This window comes from Megascapheus bottae, chromosome 20, assembly GCF_031878675.1.
Source record: "Megascapheus bottae isolate mThoBot1 chromosome 20, mThoBot2.hap1, whole genome shotgun sequence".
Lineage (NCBI taxonomy): Eukaryota > Metazoa > Chordata > Mammalia > Rodentia > Geomyidae > Megascapheus > Megascapheus bottae.
Genome location: NC_143528.1, coordinates 3,917,856 through 3,945,004, shown reverse-complemented (window position 1 = coordinate 3,945,004; position 27,149 = coordinate 3,917,856). Strand labels below are relative to the sequence as shown.

Genomic DNA, 27,149 nt, shown 5'->3' with positions numbered 1-27,149 from the left:
CCATTTCCAACTTTTCTATGTATGTGGTACCGAGAAATAGAGCCCAGGTCTTCATGCATGCTAGGCAAGCACACTACCACTAAGCCAACCTCCCAGTCACCATTGCTGAGTTTTAAAGCTGCTTAATACAAAAACAGCTTGCTATACATCTAGGTAAATTTAGATAGTATAAAGTATGTACCAGAAAGATGATTCTTTAATACATGGCTTTTTATTTTTCTGTTTTAGAATCACAAGAAGCTGAGGAACAGCTGGTAGCAGAAGTGATTGAAAAATGTTCATCTGAAACTTGTTCTAGACCTTCAGAAAATGAGATACCACAGCTGGCCATTGATACTCATTCAGTCCAGGATGGCAAAGAAGAGCCTGAACATGATAGTAGCAAAATCTCGGTAGTAAGGCCATTTTCAATAGAAACCAAGAATTCCATAGATATCCCAGCATCTCTTGGAACAAAAGCAGCTTATGGCTGTGTAACTGTAGTCTCAGGGGAGGCTTTGCCTTCCTGCCCACCAGAAGCTACCCAAGACAGGGCAATGACAGAAGGCAACATGGGGGTTACACTTGAAGCTTCTGCAGAAGCCAACCTGAAGGTCAGCAGCTCCTGTCCAGAGCCCGTGACCAGTAGAAGCAAGCTAAGAAAGCCTAAACCTATCTCCCTGAGGAAGAAAGCAACTGGAGGAGAGTTTTCAGAAACAGAAACTTCCAGAGAAGGCACAGCTTTACCCAAGTCATCCTCCCAGTTCCAATCGGATGAATCTGATGAAAGCACACCTTCTGTGCTGGGAGCTACCAAGAACCAGAAATCTCCTCCTGACTCGAAAGAAGCTTCTGGTACTCTCAGCAGTGACACCAATGACTCGGGAGTTGACCTGCAGGAAGAGTTTAAGAGTTCACCTCTCAAACTCGAGTTTGATTTCATAGAAGTGGAAAATGGAGAGGCTAGGAAAGCCCTTCCAAGGAAATTTGGCAAGAAACTAGGAAACAAAGTGATGCCCAAGATGCAAAAAGATGGCGTCAGTACACCAGTAGGGGTAGAACAGATTGCAGAGCCAACAGCCAGAGACACATCCCAAGCATCCCCTAAGAGAGACCCTAGTCAGTGGGATCACCCCAAAGTTAATCCCTTTGGGGGCCACTCTGTACTGCAGAACTCCCCACCTCTGTCCTCTAAGGGCTCCTACCACTTTGACCCAGATAACTTTGATGAATCCATGGATCCCTTTAAGCCAATCACAACTTTAACAAGCAGTGACCTTTGTTCTTCCACTGGTAATCATGTTAATGAAATCCTAGAATCACCTAAGAAGGCAAAGTCTCGTTTAATAACGTGAGTGACCATGGGCTCTTGGTGCTGTGTCTGTGTATTCTCTGTGAGTTCAGCAGTAGCTACTTTTGGATTTGGTTAGCTATATTTATCTTTGAGGTGTAGTGGGGCTATACAAAGCTTATGATTATTATGTACTCCAAGAGCTTTTCCTTCATAGGTTTTCAACTAATTTTTGAATCCTTGGCTTATTTAACTAAGCTCTTTTTAGGTATTTCTTACTCTTCATAGTTCTTTTTTTGTTTTGTTTTTGTCCACCAGCATCCTCCCCACCCCCATGAACTTCCCTACCTGGGCTGGCTTTGAACTGTGATCCTCAGATCTCAGCATCATGGGTAGCTAGGATTACAAGCATGAGCCACCAGCCCCTGGCACTGCAGTTTTTTGTTTGTTTGTTTGTTTTTTGTGGGTCAGGGGGCTTGAACTCATCCTGGGCACTGTCCCTGAGCTCTTCAGCTCAAGGCAACCACCTTACCCTTGAGCCAAGCCCCACTTTCTATTTTCTAGGGGTTAATTGGAGATATAAGAGTCTCAGGTCCTTTTGTGCCTGGGCTGGCTTTGAACCTTGATCCTCTGATCTCTGCCTCCTGAGTAGCTAGGATTACAGGCGTGAGCCACCATGCCTGGATTTCTGCAAATTTTTTTATGTTAAAAAAAATTAGGTAGAGATAAACCTCAGTCAAGATTATTTTGGATACAGAATTCAAATTGTAAGTGCTCTGGGAGTGTGTGTGTGTGTGTGTGTGTGTGTGTGTGTGTGTGTGTGTTGGTGAGGCTTGAACTCAGGGCCTGGATGCTGTCCTTGAGCTTTCTTGCTCAAGGCTACAGCTGTACCATTTAAACCATAGCTCTCCTTCCGGCTTTTTGATGGTTAATCAGAAGAGTCTGGTGGATTTTCCTGTTCTGGCTGAATTTGAATCGTAATCTTTAGATCTTAGCTTTCTAAGAAGCTAGAAATACAGGTTCCAGCCACCAGTGGACCTCCCCTGCCCCCCGTATAAACCTAACACAGAAAATGGTGGTGAGAATTCTTGTCTTCTTGTATAGCTTGTAGTTCATTAGCAAGAAATTGAATTTCTGATTTTAAAAAAAAGGGTGTTTCAAGGGACCTGTTATATCTGAATAAATTACTCAATTCATTTTCTGTCTTATGCTACCTCCAGCCCCCATTTTCCTGAGAAACCTGGATGAATTTTGAGAAGCTCTCGAGTTCCCAGAGCTTCTGTTTAAGTTTGTTGCAAGATTACCTTAATTGAGTAAATGACAGTGTATCTGTTTGCAACTCTGACATTTTTTTAAAAGACAAAGAAGGATCAAGTGACACTAAAGAATGAAATGTGAAATGGAAAGATAAAGAGACCATACTTATAGCTGTCACTTCATCAGTTGAGGAAGTGCTTCTCAATATTACTGTCACTTGAGTGAAAATACCAGATGGTGACTTATACTGGAAAGGAAAATATCTGGAATAAAGAGAAATACAGATTTCAAGACCAAGCAGACTGAGCAACGTTTTCCTGAATATCTCCTATGAGAGTAAATGTCATTAGTAGTTCTTGGTCTGACTGTATATGAGTTGTTGAAGAACGATATACATTGGGTGTTCGCACAGTCTTCTTTTGTGGCTTTCAAAGTTAGATATCTAGTCTAGACAGCACTGGGGTTACATACTGGGCCTTGGTACTTTGTCCTCTAAAGGTGATGCTTCTCACCAGTTGATAGGAGTCATTTGGAAGCTGTGTCCAGTTGTATTAGATGAAATTAAATCTGCACCAAAGAGGCCACATACTTAGTACCAAGAAGCTTCTTGACTTGAGTCCTGCCATCCTCACTTGATAGCATTTTCCTTCTGATTTTATAGAATGGACTTTTTTTTAAATCTAATATGTCTCATACATTAAAAAATTGGTACACAAGCAAACTCTTTTCTTTCTACAAGAAAGACCTCTTATTTTATATAATGTTAGGATTTGGATGGCCAGAGCCCTTCATTTGTAGAAAGGACTGAAAACTGTATTTTATGGTAACATCTAGTGGGTAATTAGGAGTTTTATGAAACGTTCAGAAAGATGTATGTAAGCCAGGTGCCAGTTGCTCAGGCTTGTAATCCTCGCTACTTAGGAGGCTGAGAACTAAGAATCACAGTTCAAAGCCAGTGCAGACAGGAAAGCCCATGTGAGACTTTTTTCCCTAACTAACAAAAATGGTAGAAGTGGGGCTATGGCTCAAGTAGTAGAGTGCTATCCTTGAGCACAAAAGCTCAGGGATAGCACCCAAGCCCTGAGTTCCTAGGGCTGACCATACACAAGAAAATATGTATGTATGTGATTCATGTTTGGGTTATTTTCTTTCCTTTTTTTTTTTTTTTTTTGCCAATTGTGGGTCTTGAACTCGGGGCCTGGGCGCTGTGCCTGAACTTCTTTTGCTCAAGGCTAGCACTTTACCACTTGAGCCATCACCACTTCTGCCTTTTTCTGTATATGTGGTACTGAGTAATCAAACCTAGGGCTTCATACATACTAGGCAAGCATTTTATTTATCACTAAAGCCACATTCCCAGCTCCATGTCTTGATTTTTCTATGAAATGGACACAGAATAGTATGGTTGGTATTTTGCAGACCAAATAAGGTAGTTGATGTGAAATAATTTTAAGCAGTTTTTGGGTTTTTTTTTTTCTCCCCCAAGACAGGATCTCATTATTAAACCTAGGCTGACCTAGAACTTGTGGTTTCTCTTGCCTCAGCTTCCCAACTATTGGGGTTTCAGGTGTGCATGCTCAATTAAACTTGGCTGAATTTTTTTTAGTGGTTATATATCTGCTAAAGAGATATTCAGAATTCTTTTTAATTATGTTTTTATTCATGTATTACTTTGGATCTGGATGATGAGACAGTAAAAAGTATAGACGTTTTCAGTAGTGAAATGTTCTTTACATATGTTTTATATATATTTGGAGGTGTACTTTTCATCTATTGATTTGCATATATGGCATTTCTGAGTGTTTACTACTCTCTTAGACCATTGGAGCTGAGGCCTTACTAGTCATTTCCTCACCAGTGCTAACATTCAGGAATACATTTTAAATCTGTATCTCATCTCATAGAGAAAAACCTATTTTACATCTACCAGAATCAAGATATTCTAGTCTTTACATGATTTTTTTCTCCATCTGTCTGTCTCTCTTGTCTCTAACTTTGTTGGTGCATCAGGACTACTGAGCAAGTGAAATTTCTCTGTTTTCTGTTGTAAGTACTCTTGCTGTTGTTGCTGTTTGCCCCTGGGACTGCTGACAGTCCCTCTCCTAGCCCTGCTCCACTGACTTTTCATAGCATGTTGGCTTTTCTTTTTCCAAGTTCCCTTTTTGATTATTTTGTTTTTCTTTTGCATTTCATTTGCCCCCTCATAAATTGGCTTAGCCTTGCAAGTCATACCTAAGGGAGTGAAAATGACCCTTTCCACCTTAGGTGGTAGAGCTTGTGTCCCCTGGCTTGGCACGCTTTGAATACCAAAAGCTGGCTTGGCCCCAGAAAGTGCTGTGGCTTGGCTATAGCACTGGTTAGAGGGACTGCTCTGCTGTATCAAGGGAATGACTGGATAGTTTTGATAGGTTAAGGCTACTGGCTTGGAACAGGTTATATCCTATAAAATTTACTGGTAAATTTCACTGAGCCATCTTGAGTTACATGGCAGAGAGTGGCACTCAGTAAGAGCATGGGGGAAAGGCAGTGGACTAGTAATGATGTACATTTTGGAAACTTGCTACTTGGCTTTGTATTTTTTTTTTTTTTGGCCAGTTCTGACACTTGAACTCAAGGCCTGGGCACTGTCCTTGAGCTTTTTCAAGGCTAGCACTCTACCACTTGAGCCACAGCTCCACTTCTGGCTTTTTCTGTGTATGTGGTGATCAAGGAATCAAACCCAGGGCTTCATACATGCTAAAAAAGCACTCTACCACTAGGCCAAACTCCTGGCCCCAGCTTTGTATTTTTTACAACATAGATAAGCAAGTTGCAAGTATTTTTTTTCTTTTTTTTTGTTGGTCAGAGTGGTATTTTTTTTAATAGTTATTATTAAGTAGTTATACAAGAGAGTTACAGTTGGGTTTTCTAACTGAAAAATTTAAGCTTATTAAAACAGCAGAATCTGAGTTAATCTTATGATCACAGATTATGAACTATATAATAGGGTTGGGGGGGCCCAAGTTCACCCTAGTTGTGGCTTTGTATGCTCTACATCTTGTTCCTCTCCCATCTTGCTGTATATAAGAATGGTAATGCTTTGATTTTTCATACTCGTTGACCACAGTTCTTTTCTGTAAATACCCAGCTCTGGACTAGAGCTGTCTTAGGAGGTAACCTTGTCAGTGGCTTTTAGGGCAATAAAAACTTTTTAAAGACTTTGTGCAGTGTGGTGATTTTCCTGATGGATATGAAAGTCAAGGGAATAACAATAAGACTAGAATGTGTGTAGGCTAAGGCTGTACTATCTGAAAGGCTTTGGAGATGTGTAATGAAACAGTGTAGGAGTCAGCACACTGGTGTTGACAACACATGGAAGCACTGTGAACTCATCTTTCAGAGAAGGACCCCAGCTGTCATTCTTTGCTTACCCTGTCTCTTGGGAGAAGATTCAGAGACAGCAAAGGTGTCTCTGTCTCTACCATGCACTTGTGTGACTTGTGTGGTGCTGTTTGCTTTGGCTTCTCTTTGCAACACTGCCCTCTGCTCCGCCTCATACTTTTAGAGTTGTTATTGTGATTCCAAACTGGCTTGCCTGTTTTCCTCTCTTTTCTAGGAGTGGCTGTAAGGTGAAGAAATATGAAACTCAGTCTCTGGCTGTGGATACTTGCTCTCAGGTAAGTCTGTGCCCTTTACCAGAATGATTCTTAAATCAACTGGCCTCTGGCTAGAATTTGTATAGAGATAGCTCAAGAAAAATCTGCAGTGGCTGCCTGAGTACTCAGTATGTCATGATTGTATCCTGAAATCCAGGAAGGTCCTAGAAGAGACGTAACTATTTTTCACAATGAAGAGTAAAGTCTTGCCTTGTTGTTGTTGTTAATTTCTGAATCTGAGTCTTACAAAGGCTTATCACCACAGATTGTAAAACCTTCCGAGACATCAAAAAGAGGAAAGATGAGAAATAGTGGTTGGTGTGGGAATTGACTCTGTTCCCTTCTTAGAACCTACATGATGTATTTAATAATTTTTTAACTCAGGTAATTTTCCAATTCATTGCTCTCAACAACATGGAGGACCTGAATTGTAGACCTTAGAGATGATTAAAAATAAATTTTGGTGACAGGATTTCTTGGCATACAACTTGGAAAAGAATTGGAAGGCATTTCTATTACAAAATTTTGCTTCTGTTAAATCTCTTTTCTCTGTAAATATGGGGTTTTATTATAGTTCTAAAATTGGAAACCATGAATAAAATTAATTCCATTTTTTATTCCAATAATAAGTTTATCTAATAAATATTTGGCTCATGTCTATATAACAAGGAAACAAAAAACCTAACAACCCCCAAAAAACTCGAGTTCAACTAATTGCTGTGAGATACTTTTAAACGTGTATTTCAATCTGGGCACTAGTGGCTCACACCTATAATCCTAGCTACTCAGGAGGCTGAGATCTGAGGATCAAGGTTCAAAGCCAGCCCAGGCACAAAAGACCGTGAGACTCTTATGTCCAAATAACCACCAGTGAACCAGAAGTGGCGCTGTGGCTCAAGTGGTAAAGCACTACCGTTGAGCTGAAGAGCTCAGGGACAGAGTCCAGGCCCAGAGTTCAAGCTCCATGACCTCCCCCCCCAAAATGCATTTCAGTGTAATTACAGAAATATTTCACTCATAACAGTGATGAAACACAATTTAAGATCATTCTGTGCAACTTGTACAGAAACTTATACATAGTTTAAGATGTTTAAACAACAACAACAAAAAAGCCTGGGAGGTACTTGTGTTATTTTTTGAGTGTTAAAAATGTATAAAAGCGGGGCCGGGAGTTTGGCCTAGTGGTAGAGTGCTTGCCTAGCATGCATGAAGACCCGGGTTCGATTCCTCGGTACCACATACATAGCAAAAAGCCAGAAGTGGTGCTGAGGCTCAACTGGTAGAGTGCTATCCTTGAGAAAATCCAAGGACAGTGCTCAAGCCCTGAGCCCAAGCCCAAGACTGGCAAAAAAAAAAAAAAATGTATAAAAGGCCAAGAGTGTGGCCTAGCACGCATGAAGACTGGGGTTTAATTCCTTGGGACCACATACATACAAAAAGCTAGAAGTGGTACTATGGCTCAAGTGGTAGAGCACTAGCCTTAAAGCCCAAGGACAGTGCTCAGGCCTTGAGTTCAAGCCCCAGGACACCCCCCCCCCAAAAAAAGGAAGAAATGTATGAAAGTTCCTCAGATTTGGCACATCAGGTAGCAAGGACTTGGAGGAATTTACTTTTGATTTACTAAAAACAAAAGTTCCTTACTTAATTGCAAAAGTTTGAAAAATTGGTGCAATAGCTACTTTGGGGTTTGATAATTATAACAACTTGCACTAGGGACCAGGAGTATACCCTAGTGGTAGAGTGCTCGCCTAGCATGCATGAAGCTCTGGGTTCTATTCCTGGGTACCACATATACAGAAAAGGCCAGAAGTGGTGCTCTGTGGCTCAAGTGGTAAATCTCTAGTCTTGAGAAAGCTTAAAGACAGTGCCCAGGCCCTGAGTTCAAGCCCAGGACTGGCAAAAACAATTGTATATTAGTAGTTGTAATAGTAATTCTTCAGAAGAAAAAACCCCAGCAGTTTACACTTAGGATCAAAGAAAAAAATGTTTTAAAGATAAATTTAGGATAGAGAAAGAGCTTAAGACTTTTAATGATACAAGCATATTTCATCATGAAGTGATGTAGCATTACAAAGTGAAGTAGAATTACAAACTCAGAAATAAGAATAATGTCTTTCTGACAATTGAAGAACTGTTTAGCTGAGCTCACAGTGGCTCACATCTGTAATCCGCTCTTGGTTCAAGGCCAGCCAAGATGGAGAAGTTCTATGGAGAAGTTCTAGAGACCCCTTCTTAATCCTATAGCTTGTTGCAATGACCCACACAAAACTCCGTGGGAAGCTGAGATTGGGAGGCTCATGGTTTCAGGTCGGCCCAAACTGAAAAGTCTGAGAGACTCTTATCTCCACCAAGAGAAGCTGTGGGCATGTTGTAGTGTGCCTGTGACCCAGTAACTATGAGAAAAGTAAAATAGGCAGATCTCAGTCCAAGTAGAATCCTGGCAGGAAATGACCTTATCTTATAAAGTAACTGGCAAAAAACAGCTGGAGGCATGGCTTCGCAGTTAGAACATGGCCTGGCAAGCCTGAGGCCCCAAGTTCAAACTCCAGTACTGTTCTCACCAAAAAAGAAGACACGTTTGTATAGTTTTGTGAGAGAGTGTGCATGCCTGAGCGTGTGCATGTGTGTTTATCCTGGGGCTTGAACTCAGGGTTTTGAGGCTTTTTGGTTTTTGTTTTTTGTTGTTGTTGTTATTGTTGTTTTTTACTCAAGGCTAGAGCTGTACTGCTTGAGTCACATTCCCAGTTTGGCTTTTTGGTGGGTAAGTGGAGATAAGAGTCTCTTGGGCCAGGCACGGCACGGCACGGCACGGCACGGCATGGTGGCTCATACCTGTAATCCTAGCTACTCAGGAGGCTTGAAATCAAGGTTCAAAGCCAGCCCAGGCACAAAAGGACCTGAAACTCTTATCTCCAATTAACCTCTAGAAAATGGGAAGTGGGGCTTGGCTCAAGGGTAAGGTGGTAGCTTTGAGCTGAAGAACTCAGGGACAGTGCCCAGGCTAAGTTCAAGCCCCATGACACCCCCCCCCCCACACACACACATACACAAAGAGTTTTGGGGGCTGGAAGTTTGGCCTAGTGGGAAAGTGCTTGCTCACCATGCATGAAGACCCAGGTTCAGTTCCTCGGTACCACATACATAGAAAAAGATAGAAGTAGTGCTATGGCTCAAGTAGTAGAGCTCAAGAACGCCCAAGAGCAGTGCTCAGGCCCTGAGTTCAAGCCACAGGACTGGCAAAAAAAAGTCTCATGAACTTCCCTGCATGGGCTGGCTTTGAACTGTGATTCTCAGTTCATAGCTTCTACTGAGTAGCTAAAATTACAGGCATGGACCACTGGTGTCCAGCTGGTTTATGTACTTTTTTTTTGTCTTGTTTTGTTGTTTTGCCAGTCCTAGGGCTTGAACTCAGGGTCTGGGCACTGTCCTTGAGCACTTTTTTTTTTTTTTTTTGTAATTAGTAAAAGGGTTACATGATATTTGCCAGATAGAAGGTGCATTAATTCACGTACATTGATACACTTTCACATGTCTTGGTACCCATTTCCCTCCCCCCCCCACACCCCCCACCCGTCTTGGTTTTCCCCCCTTCCCTATCAAATTTCCTTGAGCACTTTTACTCAATGTTAATGCTCTGCCGCTTGAGTCATAGCACCATTTCCAGCCTTGTCTGGGTATGTGGTACCAAGGAATCGAGCCCGGGGCTTCATGAATGTTAGGCAAGCACTCCAGCCCTGGTTTATGTACTTTTTCTTTCTTTTTTTTTTTTTGCCAGTCTGGGCTTGAGCTTAGGGCCTGAGCACTGTCCTTGGACTTTCTCAAGGCTAGAGCTCTACCACTTGAGCCTCAGCACCATTTCTGGCTTTTTTCTATGTATGTGGTACCAAGGAATTGAACCCGGGTCTTCATGCATGCTAGGCAAGCACTTTAACCACTAGGCCAAACTCCCGGCCCGGTTTATGTACTTTTTAAATGTGTCACTAGCTGTTAAATTACTGGAGTAATTTAAGTTGCATTAAGCAAGTATATTCAGAATTTTCCAAGTATTACATTCTTTGATATTTAAAGATAATTTATTCTTATAAAGATATTTAATTATTGGGGCCAGGAGCATAGCCTAGTGGTAGAGTGCTCGCCTAGAATGCTTGAAGTCCTGGGTTCGATTCCTGGGTACGACATACACAGAAAAAGCCAGAAGTGGCACTGTGGCTCAGGTGGCAGAGCACTAGCCCTGAGCAAAAAATTTCCAAGGACAGTGCTCAGGCCCCATGACTGGCAAAAAAAAAAAGATATTTAATCATTGTAATTTAAAAGGTACTTATTTCAAAAAGATTTTAAAAGTGGCTTGAAAATATACTGAGTTGCATGGATTTCCAAAAATAATTAGGAGGTATATGAGCAAGAAAACTTGAAACCTGTTTCCATTTGCTTAATTAAGTTTATAAATTTAAGTGAAGGTTAGAAAGCCAAGCGCTTATGATTCCTACCTGCATCCAAGTAGCATCTTAGAAGGCTGAGATCTGAGGATCACATTGCAAAGCCAGCATCAGCAATAAACTCTCTAAGACTGTTATCTCCAGTTACCCATCAAAGTGAAGAGAAGCTGTGGCTGAAAGATTAGAGCACCAGCTGTGAATATAAAAAGCTAAAGGATAGCACCCAAGCTCTGAGTTCAAGTCCCAGTACTGACCCCCAAAATTAATTAGAAGGTTAGGCATCAATGATTCATGCCTGTAATCCTGGCTACTCAGGAGGCTGAAATCTAAAGATCAAGCTTTGAAACCAGTCCAGGCAGATACAGGTACAGCTATGAGCAAGGAAGATGAAAAGGATACAAGGCCTAGTATTATGAAGAAATAAAGAAAAGCAAACCACAAACTCAAGTTACAGAAGCTAAGTTCTAGGAAGTACCACCATTCATAACTTTAGGCTTAAATCTATCATTAATTCTGTGTCTGTATGGAATTATGACCACTTGCTTCATTGCTGACTTGTTTTATTACTTGTCTCCTAACTGGTAGTGTCTGCCTTTGCACTTCCAGGGTGAAGGAGCAGTGATCTCCCAGATTCCAGACATTTCTAATAGAGATGGCCATGCAACTGATGAGGAGAAACTGGCGTCCACATCATGTGGTCAGAAATCAGCTGGGGCCGAGGTGAAAGGTGAGCCAGAGGAAGACCTGGAGTACTTTGAATGTTCCAATGTTCCTGTGTCTACCATAAATCATGCGTTTTCATCCTCAGAAGCAGGTATGGAAGCATCTCTTCGTCTTCTAATGTGCATAAGTCTAGAAATGCTTAAAGTTAAAGCAGGAGGTACCTTAAGAGAGATTAGAGAATTGGGTCACTTGAATAGATTAGGATGCTGATCTATGCTTTGCAGTAGCAAAGCTTTTGTAGACAAAGCATGTCGACAGACGAGGACTGCAGAGTGCTTATCCAAGTACTACAAACATATAGTTAAGTGTGGGAAGATGTTCAGGAGACACTGAATTCCCCTATAATTTTGCATTAGTCTGGTATCATAAATCTGCTATGCATTTGGCCTTTTTGCAATTGAACTCATTATTTAACTCACAGCAATTTTAACAACCACCACTGTAGCACCAAACCACATATACACATTGCTCTGAGTGCTTTACCTGTATTAACTGGTATGCTTTTCCTCATTCCTCTGAGAAATAGAATAGGCACAGAAGTTGAGAAACTTGACCAACCTCATTGGCTAACACTGAAGAGGAAACGAGTATTTTTTTTACTCCCATTATAAAGTTCATGTCTGAGATCTCTGTCCCCAAAATGAGACTAATTGGAAAAATGTACAAGTTAATCTAAGGGCTTTTGTTTTTATATTTGCCAGTCCTGGGGCTTGAACTCAGGACTTGGGCATTGTCCTTGAGCTTTCTCAATGCTAGCACTCTACCACTTAAGGATTTTGTTGTTGTTTGTTTTTTTTTCCAGTCCTGGCCTTGGGTTCAGGGCCTGAGCGCTGTCCTTGGACTTTCTCAAGGCTAGAGCTCTACCACTTGAGCCTCAGCACCACTTCTGGCTTTTTTCTATGTATGTATGTATGTATGTATGTATGTATGTATGTAGTACCGAGGAATCGAACCTGGGTCTTCATGCATGCTAGGCAAGCAATCTACCATTAGGCCAAACTCCCAGCCCTTTTTTTTTTTTTTTTTTTTTTTGGAATTAGCATCTTATAACCTGTTTCCAGGGGAAACATGCATCAAGGGAGAAGGATGGAGAGACCTTCCTGCTTCTGCTGCTTCCTCAAATGCTGAGATGTCATATTTGGAGTAGCATGTTCTGAACACTATTACTTGTAAATGGTAGCATTAGATTGCAAGCTAAGCAGTCAGCTTCCATGGCCTTTAACACCAATACTAAAGTGTGAGGTGATTATTTTCGTCATACTAAGCTACTGTGAATTTTCCTGTCACAAAATACTAAGTTGACTTAATTGGTATACATAAAATCCTTACCATTCTAACAGGATCTAGCCTTGTAATATATAGCACTTTTATTTATTTATTTATTTTGATCTCTTTTTTTTTTTGTGGGTCATGGGGCTTGAACTGTGGGCCTGGGCATTGTCCTTGAGCTCTTCAGCTCAAGGATACCACCCTACCCCTGAGCCACAGCCCCACTTCTCTTTTTCTAATGATTAATTGGAGGTAAGAGCCCCATGTTCATTCTTTGGTGCCTGGGCTGGCTTTGAAAACCTTGATCTGGGCTGGGAGTTTGGCCTAGTGGTAGAGTGCTTGCCTAGTATGCACGAAGACCTGGGTTCAATTCCTCAGTACCACATACATAGAAAAAAGCCGGAAGTGGTGCTGAGGCTCAAGTGGTAGAGCCACTGTCCAAGGACAGTGCTCAGGCCCTGAGCTAAAGCCCAGGACTGGCAAAAAAGAAGAAAAAAGAAAAAGAAAACCTTGATTCTCAGAGCTCAGCCATTTCAGTAGCTAGGGTTACAGATGTGAGCCACCTCACCCTGCTCACTTCTGGCTTTTTTTTTTTTTTAATTGTCAGGGTAATGATTAAAGTTATATTCACCAGGTAGTAGATGCATTACTTCTCACACACTGATACTCCTCCTGTTTTTGTCCCCATTTCCTTCCCCCCACACTTCTGGCTTTTATACTTAGAAGTTTTAAAGTTTTGATCCAACTAGGAAAACATGGGAAGTTACTTCTTTGACCTCCCTGTCCCTCAGATCTCAGTTTCCTACCTGATAATGAACTTTCTGTTGCTACATCACCTACCTGAGACAACCCACTTGTGGGCTAAAGGCTGATTTGGTTCATTGTTCTAGAGGTTCCGGTCCTGATTTGGGGGTGGGGAGCAGGAAACCTCTTGCTTTTAAGCCCGCGATGGGGAGGGATCCTATCCTTGAGCAGAACTGCTTACCTCTTGGCTAGGAAGTAAAAGAAAGGGAAAGGGGCCTGGAGCCCCACAGTCTTCTTCAAGAACTTGTACCTAATAACCCAAAGGACCACACACTAGTTTCCTTTTGAGGGTCCCATCACCTCCCAATAGCGCCACCCTGGTGACCAACCTTTTAACACAGGATTTGGAGAAACGTTCCAGATCCACATTTAATAAAGTCACTGTACCAGCAGATACAGTAATTTCTTTCCCAAAGCCTTGTTCACTGTTGTCCTAGATACTCTACTTCTCGAGATTAATCCTTAGTACTCTTGTGCCTGCTTTGTTTTTCCACATATCTGAAACATCTTTGACATTTCTTACAAAAATTCTGCTATTCTTTCAGGTGTGTCATGAAAGTTCCTTGGATCCCACTGTACTCTCTGCTCTCACCAGTTTCTTCTATTCCACAACACTTCATGACAGCGTTCCTTGTAGAAAAGGGACTTACAAATCCTCCAGGTCAGGGATAACTGAGAGGCCTGCCTTTGTATTTCCTCTGGTACAAGTATATGGCAAATATTTTTGAAGTGTATTCTTCCTCCTCGGAGGAAATTTCTTGCACAGGAGTTATTAAAGACAGCTCTAGAAGCTATAGTGCTGTCCTCAATACTGGTAAATTGGCTGGCTGTCTTTGGAACTGTGGTAACATTTAAACAAAAATGTCTCACTGTGACTGATTACCTCTGTCAAGGAGTAGGCAAAGGCTGTGGGTGATGGGTAGAGGGTTGCCATTGGCTCTCCTGTGAGACTTTACTGAAGAGAATCCAAGGAGAAGTAGATCTTGATGGATATGTACATAGTTCTCCAGGAAGAATGTCACACAGCCTGGGACACTGCCACATTGGTAAAATGCTCCCTGGCTTTCTTCATGTACAGGACAAGTAGAAATGGAGACTAGTGAAGAATTTGGGGATGCTCTGAGAGATGAGAGTAGTAGGAAAATGGTCATATTTGTGTTTTAAATGATCATCTACTAAAACAGTTACATGAAGGATTATGACTTTTAAGGATTTTTTTTGTTTGTTGTTTCTGTTTTTTGTTTTGTTTTGGTTTGGTTTTGGTTTTGGTTTTGTTTTCCAGTCCTGTAGCTTGAACTCAGGGCCTGGACTCTGTTCCTGAGCTTCTTTTTGCACAAGGCTAACACTCTACCACTTGAGCCATGGCACCATTTCCAACTTTTTCTGTTTATATGGTACTGAAGAATCAAACCCAGGGTTTCATGGCATGCTAGGCAAGCACTGTACACATTAAGCCACATTCAGCCCCATTGTGGGGTGTTTTTTTTTAAATATCTTTATATCTTCTTCAACAAGAACATAACCTGTTTTCTTTGTTAATGACAATTATGGTGGTAAAGTAAAAAATAGAACTGATAGGGGCTGGGAGTTTGGTTGAGTGCTTGCCTAGCATGCACAAAGACATGGGTTTGATTCCTTGGTACCACATACATAGAGAAAGGTCGGAAGTGGTGCTGAGGTTCAAGTGGTAGAGTGCTAGCCTTGAGAAAGTCCAAGGACAGTGCTCAGTCCCTGAGCCCATGCCCAGGACTGGCAAAAATAAAACAAAAAAAAAACTGATAAAAAGAAACCAGTTAGAAAAGTATATAAAGGATAATGGATATACTGTTTTAAGTTTTAAATTGAAAGAGGATCATATTTCTACTTCATTAATTACATTGAGGGTGTCCTTCCAGTTTGGAACTTCAATTCATTTAGACTTGGTAATGAAATAGTGTTCAGTGAGTGTTAGAATTTCCTTCTGAAATAATTCCATAGTAATTACAACTCATGGGTTAAGCTTCCAATGGACACAAGGGGGCAGCCTCGTGCTTCTTTTTGCAGCAGGATTTACTGCATTCTTCTGAAGTGTGGGTGATTTAACATGGGACGAATAGAATGCCAGTGTGCCTTTAAAAATCTTGAAATGCTCTTAATGTGTTCATAGTCATTTCTGGCCTACATGGAGTCCCTGAGCTTTTCACCAGTAAGGGAAGGAATCAGTTTCTTGGGATAACTATAAAAATAACTTTCTATATTTTAGGCGTAGAGAAAGAGATGTGCCAGAAGATGGAAAAGGATGGCTCCATTGTGCTTGTAAGTTCCTAAACTGGGACGTGTGGGGTGGAGCTCAGGTTTCTTTCAGTAATTGTTTTGAAACCCATATTGATTTGTTAAAAATAAATTCGAATATATAATGCAATGGGTGTCTGATTACATGGCAGATAGGAGAAAGGCTGAATTTGGGATAAAAACGAAATCTTTGTTTTCAACTAAGCTTAGACTTATAAAAGTAATACTTGTATAAGTCAGCCAGCCACTGGTGTTCTTACCTATAATACTAGCTATTCAAGAGGCTGAAATCTAAGGAGTATGGTTCAAAGCTAGTCTGGGCAGATTGGTGATACTCTTATCTCCAATTAACTGTCAGGAATCCATTCATCATGACTCAAGTGGCAGGGTGCTAGCCTTGGGTATTAATACTCAGGGACAGTGCCCAGGCTCTGAATTCAAGTTCTAGCTCTGGCACATAAGAAAAGTGTCTTATATGTATTTCATTTATTGTCTTAAATATTAGTATTATATACAGCTATGCATATACATATATACTATTCCTTAGTTTCTTCACCTAAGGAACTTACAGTTTATGTAAAATGTTTCATACAATAGCCACTGGTCATGTGATGTTTTATTATTTTGTTTTGTTTTTAGTGACTCTGGGGTGAAGAATTTAGGGTAAATCAGCCTTCTTTTCTTGAGCCCATGGCTAGAACCAGTCTTTCAAAAGATGATGGCAACTTTATAACCAGTTTTACTATTTCTAGGCTTGGTCTCCCCTCTTTTGGCATAAGCTAGTTCCTTTTAAAGTTTGCCAAGGGTGACACTTCCTAATAACTTTAGTTTGTAAAAACAATGAAGGAATGATTAGAGAAGGTATGTTCAGTAGACAAAATATTGTCTATGTGGCTACAAAACCAGGTAGTTTGCCCAGTACTTGAAACCAGCTCTTTTAAATATCTTGTAACTCATGCCATCTATAAAGTGAGCAACAGTACCTATCTGCTTCATTTCTAAGGAGAGCATATGGCCAATTTTTTTATTAAAAGATTTTATTAACACTGATTTTTTGCATCATATTTCAAATGCCATGTTTAACAAACAAGTATTCAAGAAGGGAATCTTTCTGCAATCACTGGAACATAACTTTTAGAATATAACTAAAGTTAATCTGAGACTTTGTATGTCATACATACATATCAATCTATATAACATTATGTCTATAGAATATATATCCCATCACAGATTTTTATGTCTGTGTAGTAATATTTATATTTCCAAGACCATGTCCATAACCTTGAGTACCTGAATATTGAGTCCTCGCTCTTGTACTGTTTGGATCTAATATCCACATATCAAGGAGACCATGCACCTTTTGTTCCTTTGGTCTTGACTTATCTTGTTCAACATGATTTACTCTAGTTTCACCCACTTCCCAGTGAATGCCATTATTTTATCTTGTCTGTTGGCTATGTAGAATTCCATTATCCATTCCTCTGTATTGGGGCATCTGGGTTGTTTCCATTGCCTGGCTATCGTGAGTAGTGTAGCAATGAACATGGCTGACCAAGTGTCCTTATCATATCCTGGGTTATGATGCTCAGGGTAGATGCCCAAGAGTGGTATGGCTAGGTCTTAGGGAAGGTCTATTTTTAGTTTTTTGAGAAAGCTCCAAACTACATATGGCCTTTTTTTTTTTTTTTGCCACTCCTAGGCCTTGAACTCAGGGCCTGGGCACTGTCCTCAGGCTTTCTCAAGGCTAGAGCTCTACCACTTGAGCCACAGCACCATTTCTGGCTTTTTTCTATGTGTGTGGTACTGAGGAATCGAACCCAGGTCTTTGTGTATACTAGGCAAGCACTCTACCACTAGGCTAAACTCCTGGCCCCATATGGCCAATTTTTATGCTAGTAGATTCTATGTATTTTCCACATTTTTTTTTTTTGCCAGTTGTGGGGCTTGAACTCAGGGCCTGAGCACTGTCCTTGGACTTTTCTCAAGGCTAGAGCTCTACCACTTGAGTCACAGCACCACTTCCAGCTTTTTTTTTCCCGCTATGTATGTGGTACCAAGGAAACAAACCCAGGTCTTCCACTAGGCCAAACTCCCGGCCCTTTGCTTTCCACATTTTTTAAAGCAGAAAGTACTAGGAAACTGATGAGAGTAGCTAAAATAGTCACAGCATAAATTCCTGCCTCAACTACCCTATGACATTCTTCACAGAAATAGAAAATTAAAACGCTAAAATCAATATGGAAATATAAAAGATCAGAAATAGTCAAAGCAATCCTAAGCAATGCTTAGAGGTACCATAACATACAACTTTGATTCATATGACCCAGCCATAGTAACAAAAACAGCCTGTGTTGATACATGGTCTATTCCATGTAGATGAAAGGAATGGAATATTAAACCCAGGCATAAGTAAATAAATAAACTCAGGGCATAGACACTTGAACTTTTTTGCATAATAAGGCTTGTGCTGTACCACTTGAGCCATAGCTCTACTTCCAGCTTTCTGGTAGTTAATTGGAATTAAGAGTCTCACAGACTTTTCTGCCCAGACTGGCTTCAAAGCATTATCCTCATTTCTTACCCTCCTGAGTAGCTAGGGATAAAAGGATGAGCCACCAGCTCTGGCCTTATTTTTTATTTTTATTTTTTGAGAAACCTCCATGTTGATTGCTATAGTTGTTACATTGATTCACATTCCACCAGCAGTGTACAAGGGCTCCTTTTCCCTATGCTGCTCTTCCTGACATTTGTTGGTGGTGTTTTCTTGGAGATAGCCACTGTTACTGAAGTGATATCTGCATAGTTTGGCTTTTTCTTTATGGCTAAAGATGTCGAAAACATTTTTTTCTGTTTCTTTGTTGAACTCATTTGCCCATTTATTGATTGGATTATGTGTTCCAATATCATTGCAATTTTGATGGGAATTACTTTGAATCTATAGATGCTTTTGATAATAGTCTTTTTCACAATATTCTTCCCGTAATGAACATGGATGTCTTTCCATTTCTTAGAAAAGGTTTTTCTTAATTCTCTCTTTTCCGTATTTATTGTAGAAGTCTTTCATCTCCTTGTTTAGCTTTAGTTTTTGGTTTTTATTTGCTTTAGTGTTTTGGGTTTTGTTTGTTTGTTTGTTTGCTATTGTGAATGGGATTATTGTCATGATTTCTTTTTTTTTTTTTTTTGCCAGTTCTGGGGCAAAAACTCTAGGCTGGAACACTGTCCCTGAGCTTTTGTGCTCAAGGCTAGCACACTAGCACTTGAACCACAGCTCCACTTTCAGGGGTTTTTTTGGTTTTTTTTGGTTTTGTTTTTTTTTGCCAGTCCTGGGTTTGGGCTCAGGGCCTAAGCACTGTCCCTGGATTTTCTCAAGGCTAAGGCTCTACTACTTGAGCCACAGCACCACTTCTGGCTTTTTGCTATGTATGTGGTACTGAGGAATGGAACCCAAGTCTTTGTGCATGCTAAGCAAGCACTCTATCACTAGGCCAAACTCCCGGCCCAACTTTCGGCTTTTTTTGTAGTTTAGTGGAGATAAGAGTATCTGGACTTAGCTGCCCGCACTTGCTTTGAACCACAATCCACAGACATTAGCCTCTTGAGTAGCTAGGATTACAGGCATGAGCCACTGGCAATAGCCAGCGAAAAGCTATTGATTTTTATTTATTTATTTTGTATTTGGCTACTTTGCTGAAAGTGTTTATCAGATCTCCAAGTTTTCTGGTAGAGCAATAGGACAGTTTTTGGATAGGAAGCCAGGCATGAGCTGACCTCCATGTCAATACTTAGTGGCATAAACAGCAAGTATTTATTATTTCATTGTTCCTACAGATTAGGAAGTTTGTGGCAGTTTTGCTGGGTCCTCTCGCTAAGAAACTCTCAGGATCAAGTTGTTGACAAAATTGTAGTCAATTTTGAACTTGACTTAGGTACATTCACTTTCAAGCTCACTCAAGTCATTCATGGTCACATGAGCCTTTCCATAGAGTTTCTCAATACACAGAAGCCACAGTCTTTATGCAACCTCTTTTCAAAAATAGTATCATAGGATATGGCTAAAGTCATATGAATCCAGATTCATATAGATTCATAAAGTCACTGAATTAGGCTATCTTCCCACAATTGTTGCAGGAAAATAGGCTGTTTCAGCTGGTAGCCTTTGCCTTTCTCTCTTCTGTAGCCTGTCTGAGTTTCTGTGGATGAGATGTATGCTAAAATTTATGTGTGTATGTGTGTGTGCGTGTGTGTGTGTAGCATTTAGAGAGTAGGTAAGGCTATAAATTTGGATTTGGTCTTTGTTCAAACAAGATACCAGACAAGAACTGATTATAAATTAACAACTAACCTGTCAGTATACTTATATCCCCAGTTCAGGCATTTGGATATTCTCCAACTATTAAATCAAACATGTAGGCAAAACTTCAGCTCAGTTTTTTCACTCATAGTAGTACTCTACTACTTGAGCTACACTTCCACTTCTAGCTTTTTACTGATTACTTCGAGCTAAGCCTTGGAATTGTTTACTGGGCTTAGCTTTGCACCCAGATTTTCACATCTCAGCTAGAATAACTAGGATGATGGACTTGATCCACTGGTGCTAGGCTAGAACCATATTTCTTTATATGATATTGTAACTAGATTGTTATTTTAGAGCTATCTTGCTTTTTTTTCTGCAAGCACATTTTTAAGAGGTGTTGTGAATTTTGTTATAAGGAAGTTTTTGAAAGATACATAGTGTTGGGACTGAGAGTTTGGCCTAGAGGTAGAGTGCTTACCTAGCCTGCATGAAGACCTGGGTTCGATTCCTTGGTACCATATATATAGAAAAAAGCTGGACGTGGTGCTGTGACTCAAGGGGTAGAGCTCTAGCCTTGAGAAAGCCCAAGGACATTGCTCAGGCCCTGAGTTCAAGGCCCAGGTCTGGCAAAAAAAAAAGTGAAAGCTAAACATACTATGACTCTTTCCCCACAGGGGATGTTTGAGTCCTCTGCAGACAAGGCCCCAGTATCCATAGAGTGTGGACGTGAGAGCTCCCTGGATGGGATCTGCCTAAGCGAATCTGATAAGACAGCGGTACTCACCTTGATCAGAGAAGAGGTAAAGGTCTACTTGTTCTATCTACTTGTCACTCTGTTTCTTTGCAAAGCCCATTTGCCAGCCCCAAATTCCATCTGGTGACTCATGTTACCGCATCCTATAAGTTCTCACCCTTGCAGCAGATGAGCTCACTTAAAGTCTCCCTATAAAAAGTAGTTCTGTGCAGAAGTCTGACATGCTGGAGCTTAGGTAAAGAGCAGATCTTCTCTGAAACACACCTAGGAATTTTGTATACTTCACTTGTTACTCTGAATTGTTAAACTTTACTAATTCTGATCTCTTGTGTAGAGGATATATGCACATAGACTTGTTAAAATACTCCCTGATACCATTTCTTCTTTAAATAATTCAGTTCTTCAGTTCATGTTTAAGATAGAAGACTGCTATGCTTTTCTAGGTGACTTGAAAATTAGCAAAAGTACTCATGTATCAGTTAACACTTCTGGTCTATTATATTTCTGTGCTGTATTTTACATGTTTGGTTTGTGTGTTTCTTAAATATCCCCACCCCTCTTTTTAAAGAAGGCCTAGCAATTTTATTTTTACAGCGTTGACAAAAGTAGTTAAAGTGTCTCTGCTATAGTTCTTTGAAAGCTAGCTATAGAACTGGCTCAAATGGCAGAGATCTGCCTAGAAAGCACAAGTTCCTGAATCTACTTTTTATAACAGCATTATGCTGGCAGTAGGGGATGTCTTCTGGTCCTGTGGTCAAAACCTGAAAGTATTCGTTATAGGGCTCCCCGCTCATTCCATCCTATGAGTGAGGGAAATGACTTCATCTTCTTCATAAGAGTTAGGCTTTGAGTGAACACTTAATGGATCAAAGTAAAGATGTACTTGGTCACCTAAAGCACCAAGATGGCTTCTTGATTCTTGAGATCTTTACTGAAAGCAATTGGGAGAATAAAAGAAGAAAGCACCATAAGGAAATATAGTGAAAAGTAAGAGTGGTCCAGTAAAAATAGAATTGAAGTGTAGCTAGTTTAGAATATTTCTTTATCTTTAGCAAGAACATCCCAAATATGGAAGTGGGTTCTGGTCTGAACAACAAGATGCTGTCTGAACTGATGGCACCATGGTATATGCATCCTGAACCCTCCTCTGACTCCATTCTTTTCTTTTTTGTTCTTTCTTTTTTAATCTCTCTCTTCTGGTACCCCAGTACCAGGCTTAAACTCAGGCTAAGTACGTACTATGTCTTAGCTTCTTTGCTCAGGATGGCATTCTACCACTTAAGCTCCACTTTGAGCTGTGCTGGCTAATTGGAGATAAGAGTCTCACAGATTTTCCTGCCTGGGAATTTGAACCACTATCCTCAGATCTCAGCCTTCTGAGCAGCTAGGATTACAGGCTACTGCCGGACCCAGCCGGCAGCAAATTGGGATTCCTGAAATAGGGGGCAGGGACTAGGAAAAAATAGAAGAGAGACAAACAGATGGGGTCCAGGAGGTCTGCAGCCCAGGAAAGACTGCAGCCCAGTTTATTTCAAGTTCTGACCTTAAATACTCTTCTTAAAACTAGGGAACCGCCAGAGGCTACATTCATACAAAATAATAATCAAGTCACAAATAGGATAAATGAGAAGCGATTAACATTGCCCAAAGTCATCTTGATAAGAAGGGATTGACATTGCTTAAAGTTATCATGATAAGAACTACTTCCTTGTGTACACAATTGTGTGGGTCCAAGGTCACTGACCCCACAGTCATGGTCACTGACCCTACAGTCGGTCCCCAACAGGCTACCAGCAGCCAGGTGTTTCTTTATTAGCATATGTTATAGAAGAAAGTGTTCATTGTGATATGTATATAATATATCCCAAACAACTCCCCTCACTTTTTTACTCTTCCATTTCCTCTCCCTTTTAAAAACAATTTTGACAGGTTTTATTGTTCTATTTTCATATATGTACATAAACTGTATTCTTCTAGTCTAGGAATTTGGCTTAGTGGTAGAATGCTTGCCTAGCATGCATGAAGCCCTGGGTTCAGTCTCTATACCACAAAACCATAAAAAGCGAGAAGTGTCACCATGGCTCAAGTAGTAGAGTACTAGCCTTGAGCGAAAGAAGTTCAAGGACAGTGCCCAGGTCCTGAGTTCAAGCTCTAGGACTGGTAAAACAAACAACAACAACAAACTATATCCTCTTAATGCATTCTTATCAAATAGTTAGATACCTCTATCTGCTGCTGGGGCATTGTACATTACTGTAATACTAGCATTTTGAAGGTTGATACAGGAAAATCAAGAGTTTAAACTTAGTGAAACAAATTCACACAGGTTGTAAATACCACATCATCATCATCATCATCGAGAGTCCTGGGACTTGACTAAAGGTCTGGACTCTGTCCCTGAGCCTCACTGTGCTCAAGCTAGCACTCTACAACTTGAGCCACAGCACTATTTCTGGATATTTCAGTTTATGTGGTACTGAGCAATTGAAGCCAGGGCTTCATGCATGCTAGGTAAGCACTCTACCACTAAGCCACATTCCTAGCCCTACCACATTAAGTTTTGGGAAATATTCTACACCCTTCCATGGTGGCTCTGTTTCAGTATCTTAAGACTGCACTTTTCCAAATGTTTATAAACATGATATGTGACACTGAGGTTTCTTATTCATAGTATCAGTGTAACATCTTGTGTTACTTTTAGTCTCTAATCTCAGATTCATAGTCTAATAGATTGACCGGTTAAAACCAGCCTCTATTATAATCTAGATAATCACTAAAGAGATTGAAGCAAATGAATGGAAGAAAAAATATGAAGAAACCCGACAAGAAGTCTTGGAGATGAGGTTAGACCAGAGGTGGGGGTGGGGACTGATACCATTGTGCTTTGTTAGATATGATACAGAAGTACTTGCAGTTGGTGACAACTTGAGAGTTGTGGTTCTGCACCCTGTGAATGTTATATAGGTTGTTACTGACTAGTCACATATTCAAATATAGCTTATTTGAGTTGCAAGCAGAATTGCATAATTCTTGTCTTTTTTTAAAAAAAGAATCAACACAAATATACAGAAAAAAATAGCCACTTGGAATACAGAGTGATAAGATATATTGATAGTTATATTTAATTTGGGAAACACGTTGTAATACTCTTAAAAGGTTAGTTATGCATGGTAGCTTCAAATTATATAGTCAAATTTTGTTATTGATGTTTTGTTTTGTTTTTTTGTCAATTGTGGGACTTGAACTTTGGGCCTGGTAGCCTGAGTTCTTCAACTCAAGGCTACCACCCAACCCCTTGAGCCATGGCCCCACTTCCGGTTTTCTGGTAGTTAATAGGAGATAAGAGTCTCAGTGCCTGGGCTGGCTTTGAACCTCGGTACTCAGCCTCCTGAGTAGTTAGGGTAACAGGCATGAGCCACTGTGCCTAGCTCATAATCAAAGTTTTAAAAGCTTGTTTACACTGCAGATGAATGGTACAGAAAATGTGGTATATATATACAATGGGATTCTACATAGCCAACAGACAAGATAAAATAATGGCATTTGCAGGGAAGTAGATGAATCTAGAGTGAATCATGTTGAGTGAGACAAGTCAAGACCAAAGGAACAAAAGACGCATGATATCCTTAATATGTGGCTATTAGATCCAAACAGTACAAGAGCAACGACTCAATATTTATGTACCCAATGCTATGGACATGGTACGGGAAATATAAACACAACTACATAGACATAAAAATCTATGACTATAAACATAATGTTTTATTATGTAGATTAATATGTATCTATGACATACAAACCCTCAGCCTAATTTTAATTATGTTCTAAAATCTAAGTGCCAGTGATTGTATATAGAGATTCTTTTCTTGAATACTTATTTATTAAATATGTCATTTGAAATATGATGTAAAAGTCAATGTTAATAAATTTTTTTAAAAAGCAAAAAAAACTTGTTTCCAGAAAACAAAATTGACTTTTAAGTTGAAATATTTGTTTTTCTTGTTAACTCTTGAGAGTGTGAACCATTGAATAGTTAAAGATATTATCAAGGAAGACAGGTAAAAAGTATGGATAATTCTTATGCGACACAGCCAGCACTTTTGTCATTAAGAAATGTTTGAATTAACACCATTATAACCTGTGGCAACTATACTACTTGGTTTGGGAGCATTTCCTGGGTGTTAAGCCTTTTATTGCACCCAACATGGTAGACACACAGTAAGGGACAAGACAAAGAGTAGTCATTCTCACTGATGCAGCCACAGGAAAGAGCACTGCACTGGGCAGGATCAGAGGAGTGTTGCACTTCACTGTGTAAAAGATTAACCTGAGTGAGTGAGGCAAGCACTCTACCATTAAGGCATATTCCCAGCCCCAGAGCACTCACTAGTCTTGAGCAAAAAAAATCTCAGGGACAGCACCCAAGCCTTCAGTTTAAGCCCCAGGACCAGCATGCACACACATACACATACACAGGATTGATTTGTGTAAGTAGAATTAACCATCTGTCTTGAGGTATTCAGATAGCTATGAAGAAAAAGTGAGTGTTTTTGTTTCTTCAAATGGAATAAGACTTATTCTATTCAAAAAGAATAAAAGAATAAATATAAAATCTTAAGGAAAGCTTTTTATGACTAGGAGGTGTAGCTGAGTAGTAGACCACTAGCTTGGCATATATGAGGCCTTGGGTTTAGTTCTAAGCACTTAAAAAACAACAAAAGAAACACAACCACCAGATTCTGTGCTGAAAACATATTTGAAGTTTAGTACATATTATATAAGGAAAACAACAGAAGGATACAAAACAAATGGGCCATGAAAGTTGTCAGTATATATTAATATGTTTGTTTGGGACAGCATTCCTCTTCCATTGATGGAAAATTCTCTTCTGATACTGTTTCTTTTTTTTTCCCTCTTAGAAAAATTGTGGCTGAATATGAAAAGACCATTGCCCAAATGATTGGTAAGGAAAAAGACTTTTTCGTAGGTCATGAGCCATGGGTCCTGCCTTAGACATTAATTCTTCTCAATTTGGAGGTTAGGTGTTATACAAAATCAGGACTATGGTAGGTTCTTGTGTCTGGCAAGAGACTGACCTCTTAGTCCCTTCTCACTCCATCGTCCCATGGTGGCCAGAAGGGCTACTAGCTCTCCAGAGTCTCTTTTTAAATTGATACCTAATTGTGATTAAAAATGATGATGGGGGCCTGGAAATGTGGCTTTATTGTTCCATTTTCATATATGTACATAAACTATATCCTCCTGGTCTAGGAATGTGGCTTATAGTGGTAGAATGCTTGCCTAGCATGCAAGAATCCTTGGGTTTGATTCCTCAGTACAACATAAACAAAAAATAAATTAGGAGTGGTGGCTCATGCCTGTAATCCTAGCTACTCAGGAGGCTGAGATCTGAGGATCAAGGTTCAAAGTCAGCCCAGGCACTAAAGACAATGAGACTCATATCTCCAATTAATCACTAGAAAACGGGAAGTGGTACTGTGGCTTAAGGGATAGGGTGGTAGCCTTGAGCTGAAGAGCTCAAGGACAGAGTGCAGGCCCAGAGTTTAAGCCTCATGACTGACAAAAAAATTAATTAATAAATTAATAGAAATAAATAAGTAAAAGAAATGAAAGAGAAAAATTCATTTAAAAATGAATATGGGACACAGTGTGATAAGTTGATTTATGAATCCAGTGTGGGTAGAACACATCATTTTTTTGTGTGTTAGGACCCAATTTGCTGTATTCTTTCTAGTTCTTTATAAAATATAAATTCTGATTGGAAACGTGGCTTAGTGGTATGAAGCCCTGGGTTCAATTCCTCAGTATCACATAAACAGAAAAAACAAGTAGTGCTGTGGCTCAGGAGTAAGACCATTAGCCTTGAGCAAAAGTGCTCAAGGACAGTGTCCATGCCCTGAGTTCAAGCCCCAGGACTGACAAAATATATATATATATATATGGTATATTATTATATAAGAATTCATATATCATATATAGTATATATAGAATAGAGTTATATAAATTCTTTAAAATGATAGCCACCTTACTACACTATGAAACACTGACTTACTCCTCCTACATTTTGGGGGCTTGTTACTCACCTTTTTCCGTCTCCCACACGTACAACCTTGGTACAACGGTAATCAATACTTACTAGCCTCCACTTTTATGATATTGGCTCCTTTAACCTCCACACATCACTTAAACTACACAGTATTTACCCGTCTGTGCCTGGATTATTTCACTTAACATAATGTTCTTTGATCTAGGGTTTGAAAGGCAGGTATGGGCCAAGACAAGACCCTCAGGGACCTTCTTCCTTCCCTTAGGCCCTGTCTCCCAAAATTACCACCACCTCCCAAAATAATGCTACCAGCTGGAAAACCAGTGTTCACTTTAGGAGCCAATAGATGAAAAATCTTAATCAAACTAT

The 27,149-nt window shown here is 40.1% G+C and overlaps 1 protein-coding gene across 7 annotated transcripts in view; it reads left to right on the top strand.

Annotated features, from left to right (window-relative positions):
- Window positions 1-27,149, top strand: part of Tacc1 (transforming acidic coiled-coil containing protein 1) — a 106,178-nt gene that overhangs the window by 64,937 nt on the left and 14,092 nt on the right. For 2 of the 7 annotated variants that reach the window (XM_090353893.1, XM_090353895.1), the window contains exons 3-9: window positions 229-1,330; window positions 6,123-6,183; window positions 11,205-11,412; window positions 15,637-15,689; window positions 20,634-20,759; window positions 23,480-23,556; window positions 25,633-25,676. In XM_090353893.1, coding sequence (XP_090210019.1) covers window positions 229-1,330; window positions 6,123-6,183; window positions 11,205-11,412; window positions 15,637-15,689; window positions 20,634-20,759; window positions 23,480-23,556; window positions 25,633-25,676 — 1,671 coding nt within the window. Of the gene's footprint in view, window positions 1-228; window positions 1,331-4,537; window positions 4,574-6,122; window positions 6,184-11,204; window positions 11,413-15,636; window positions 15,690-20,633; window positions 20,760-23,479; window positions 23,557-25,632; window positions 25,677-27,149 lie in introns of all 7 variants that reach the window. The other 5 variants (XM_090353894.1, XM_090353892.1, XM_090353896.1 and 2 more) reach the window with 5 other exon arrangements.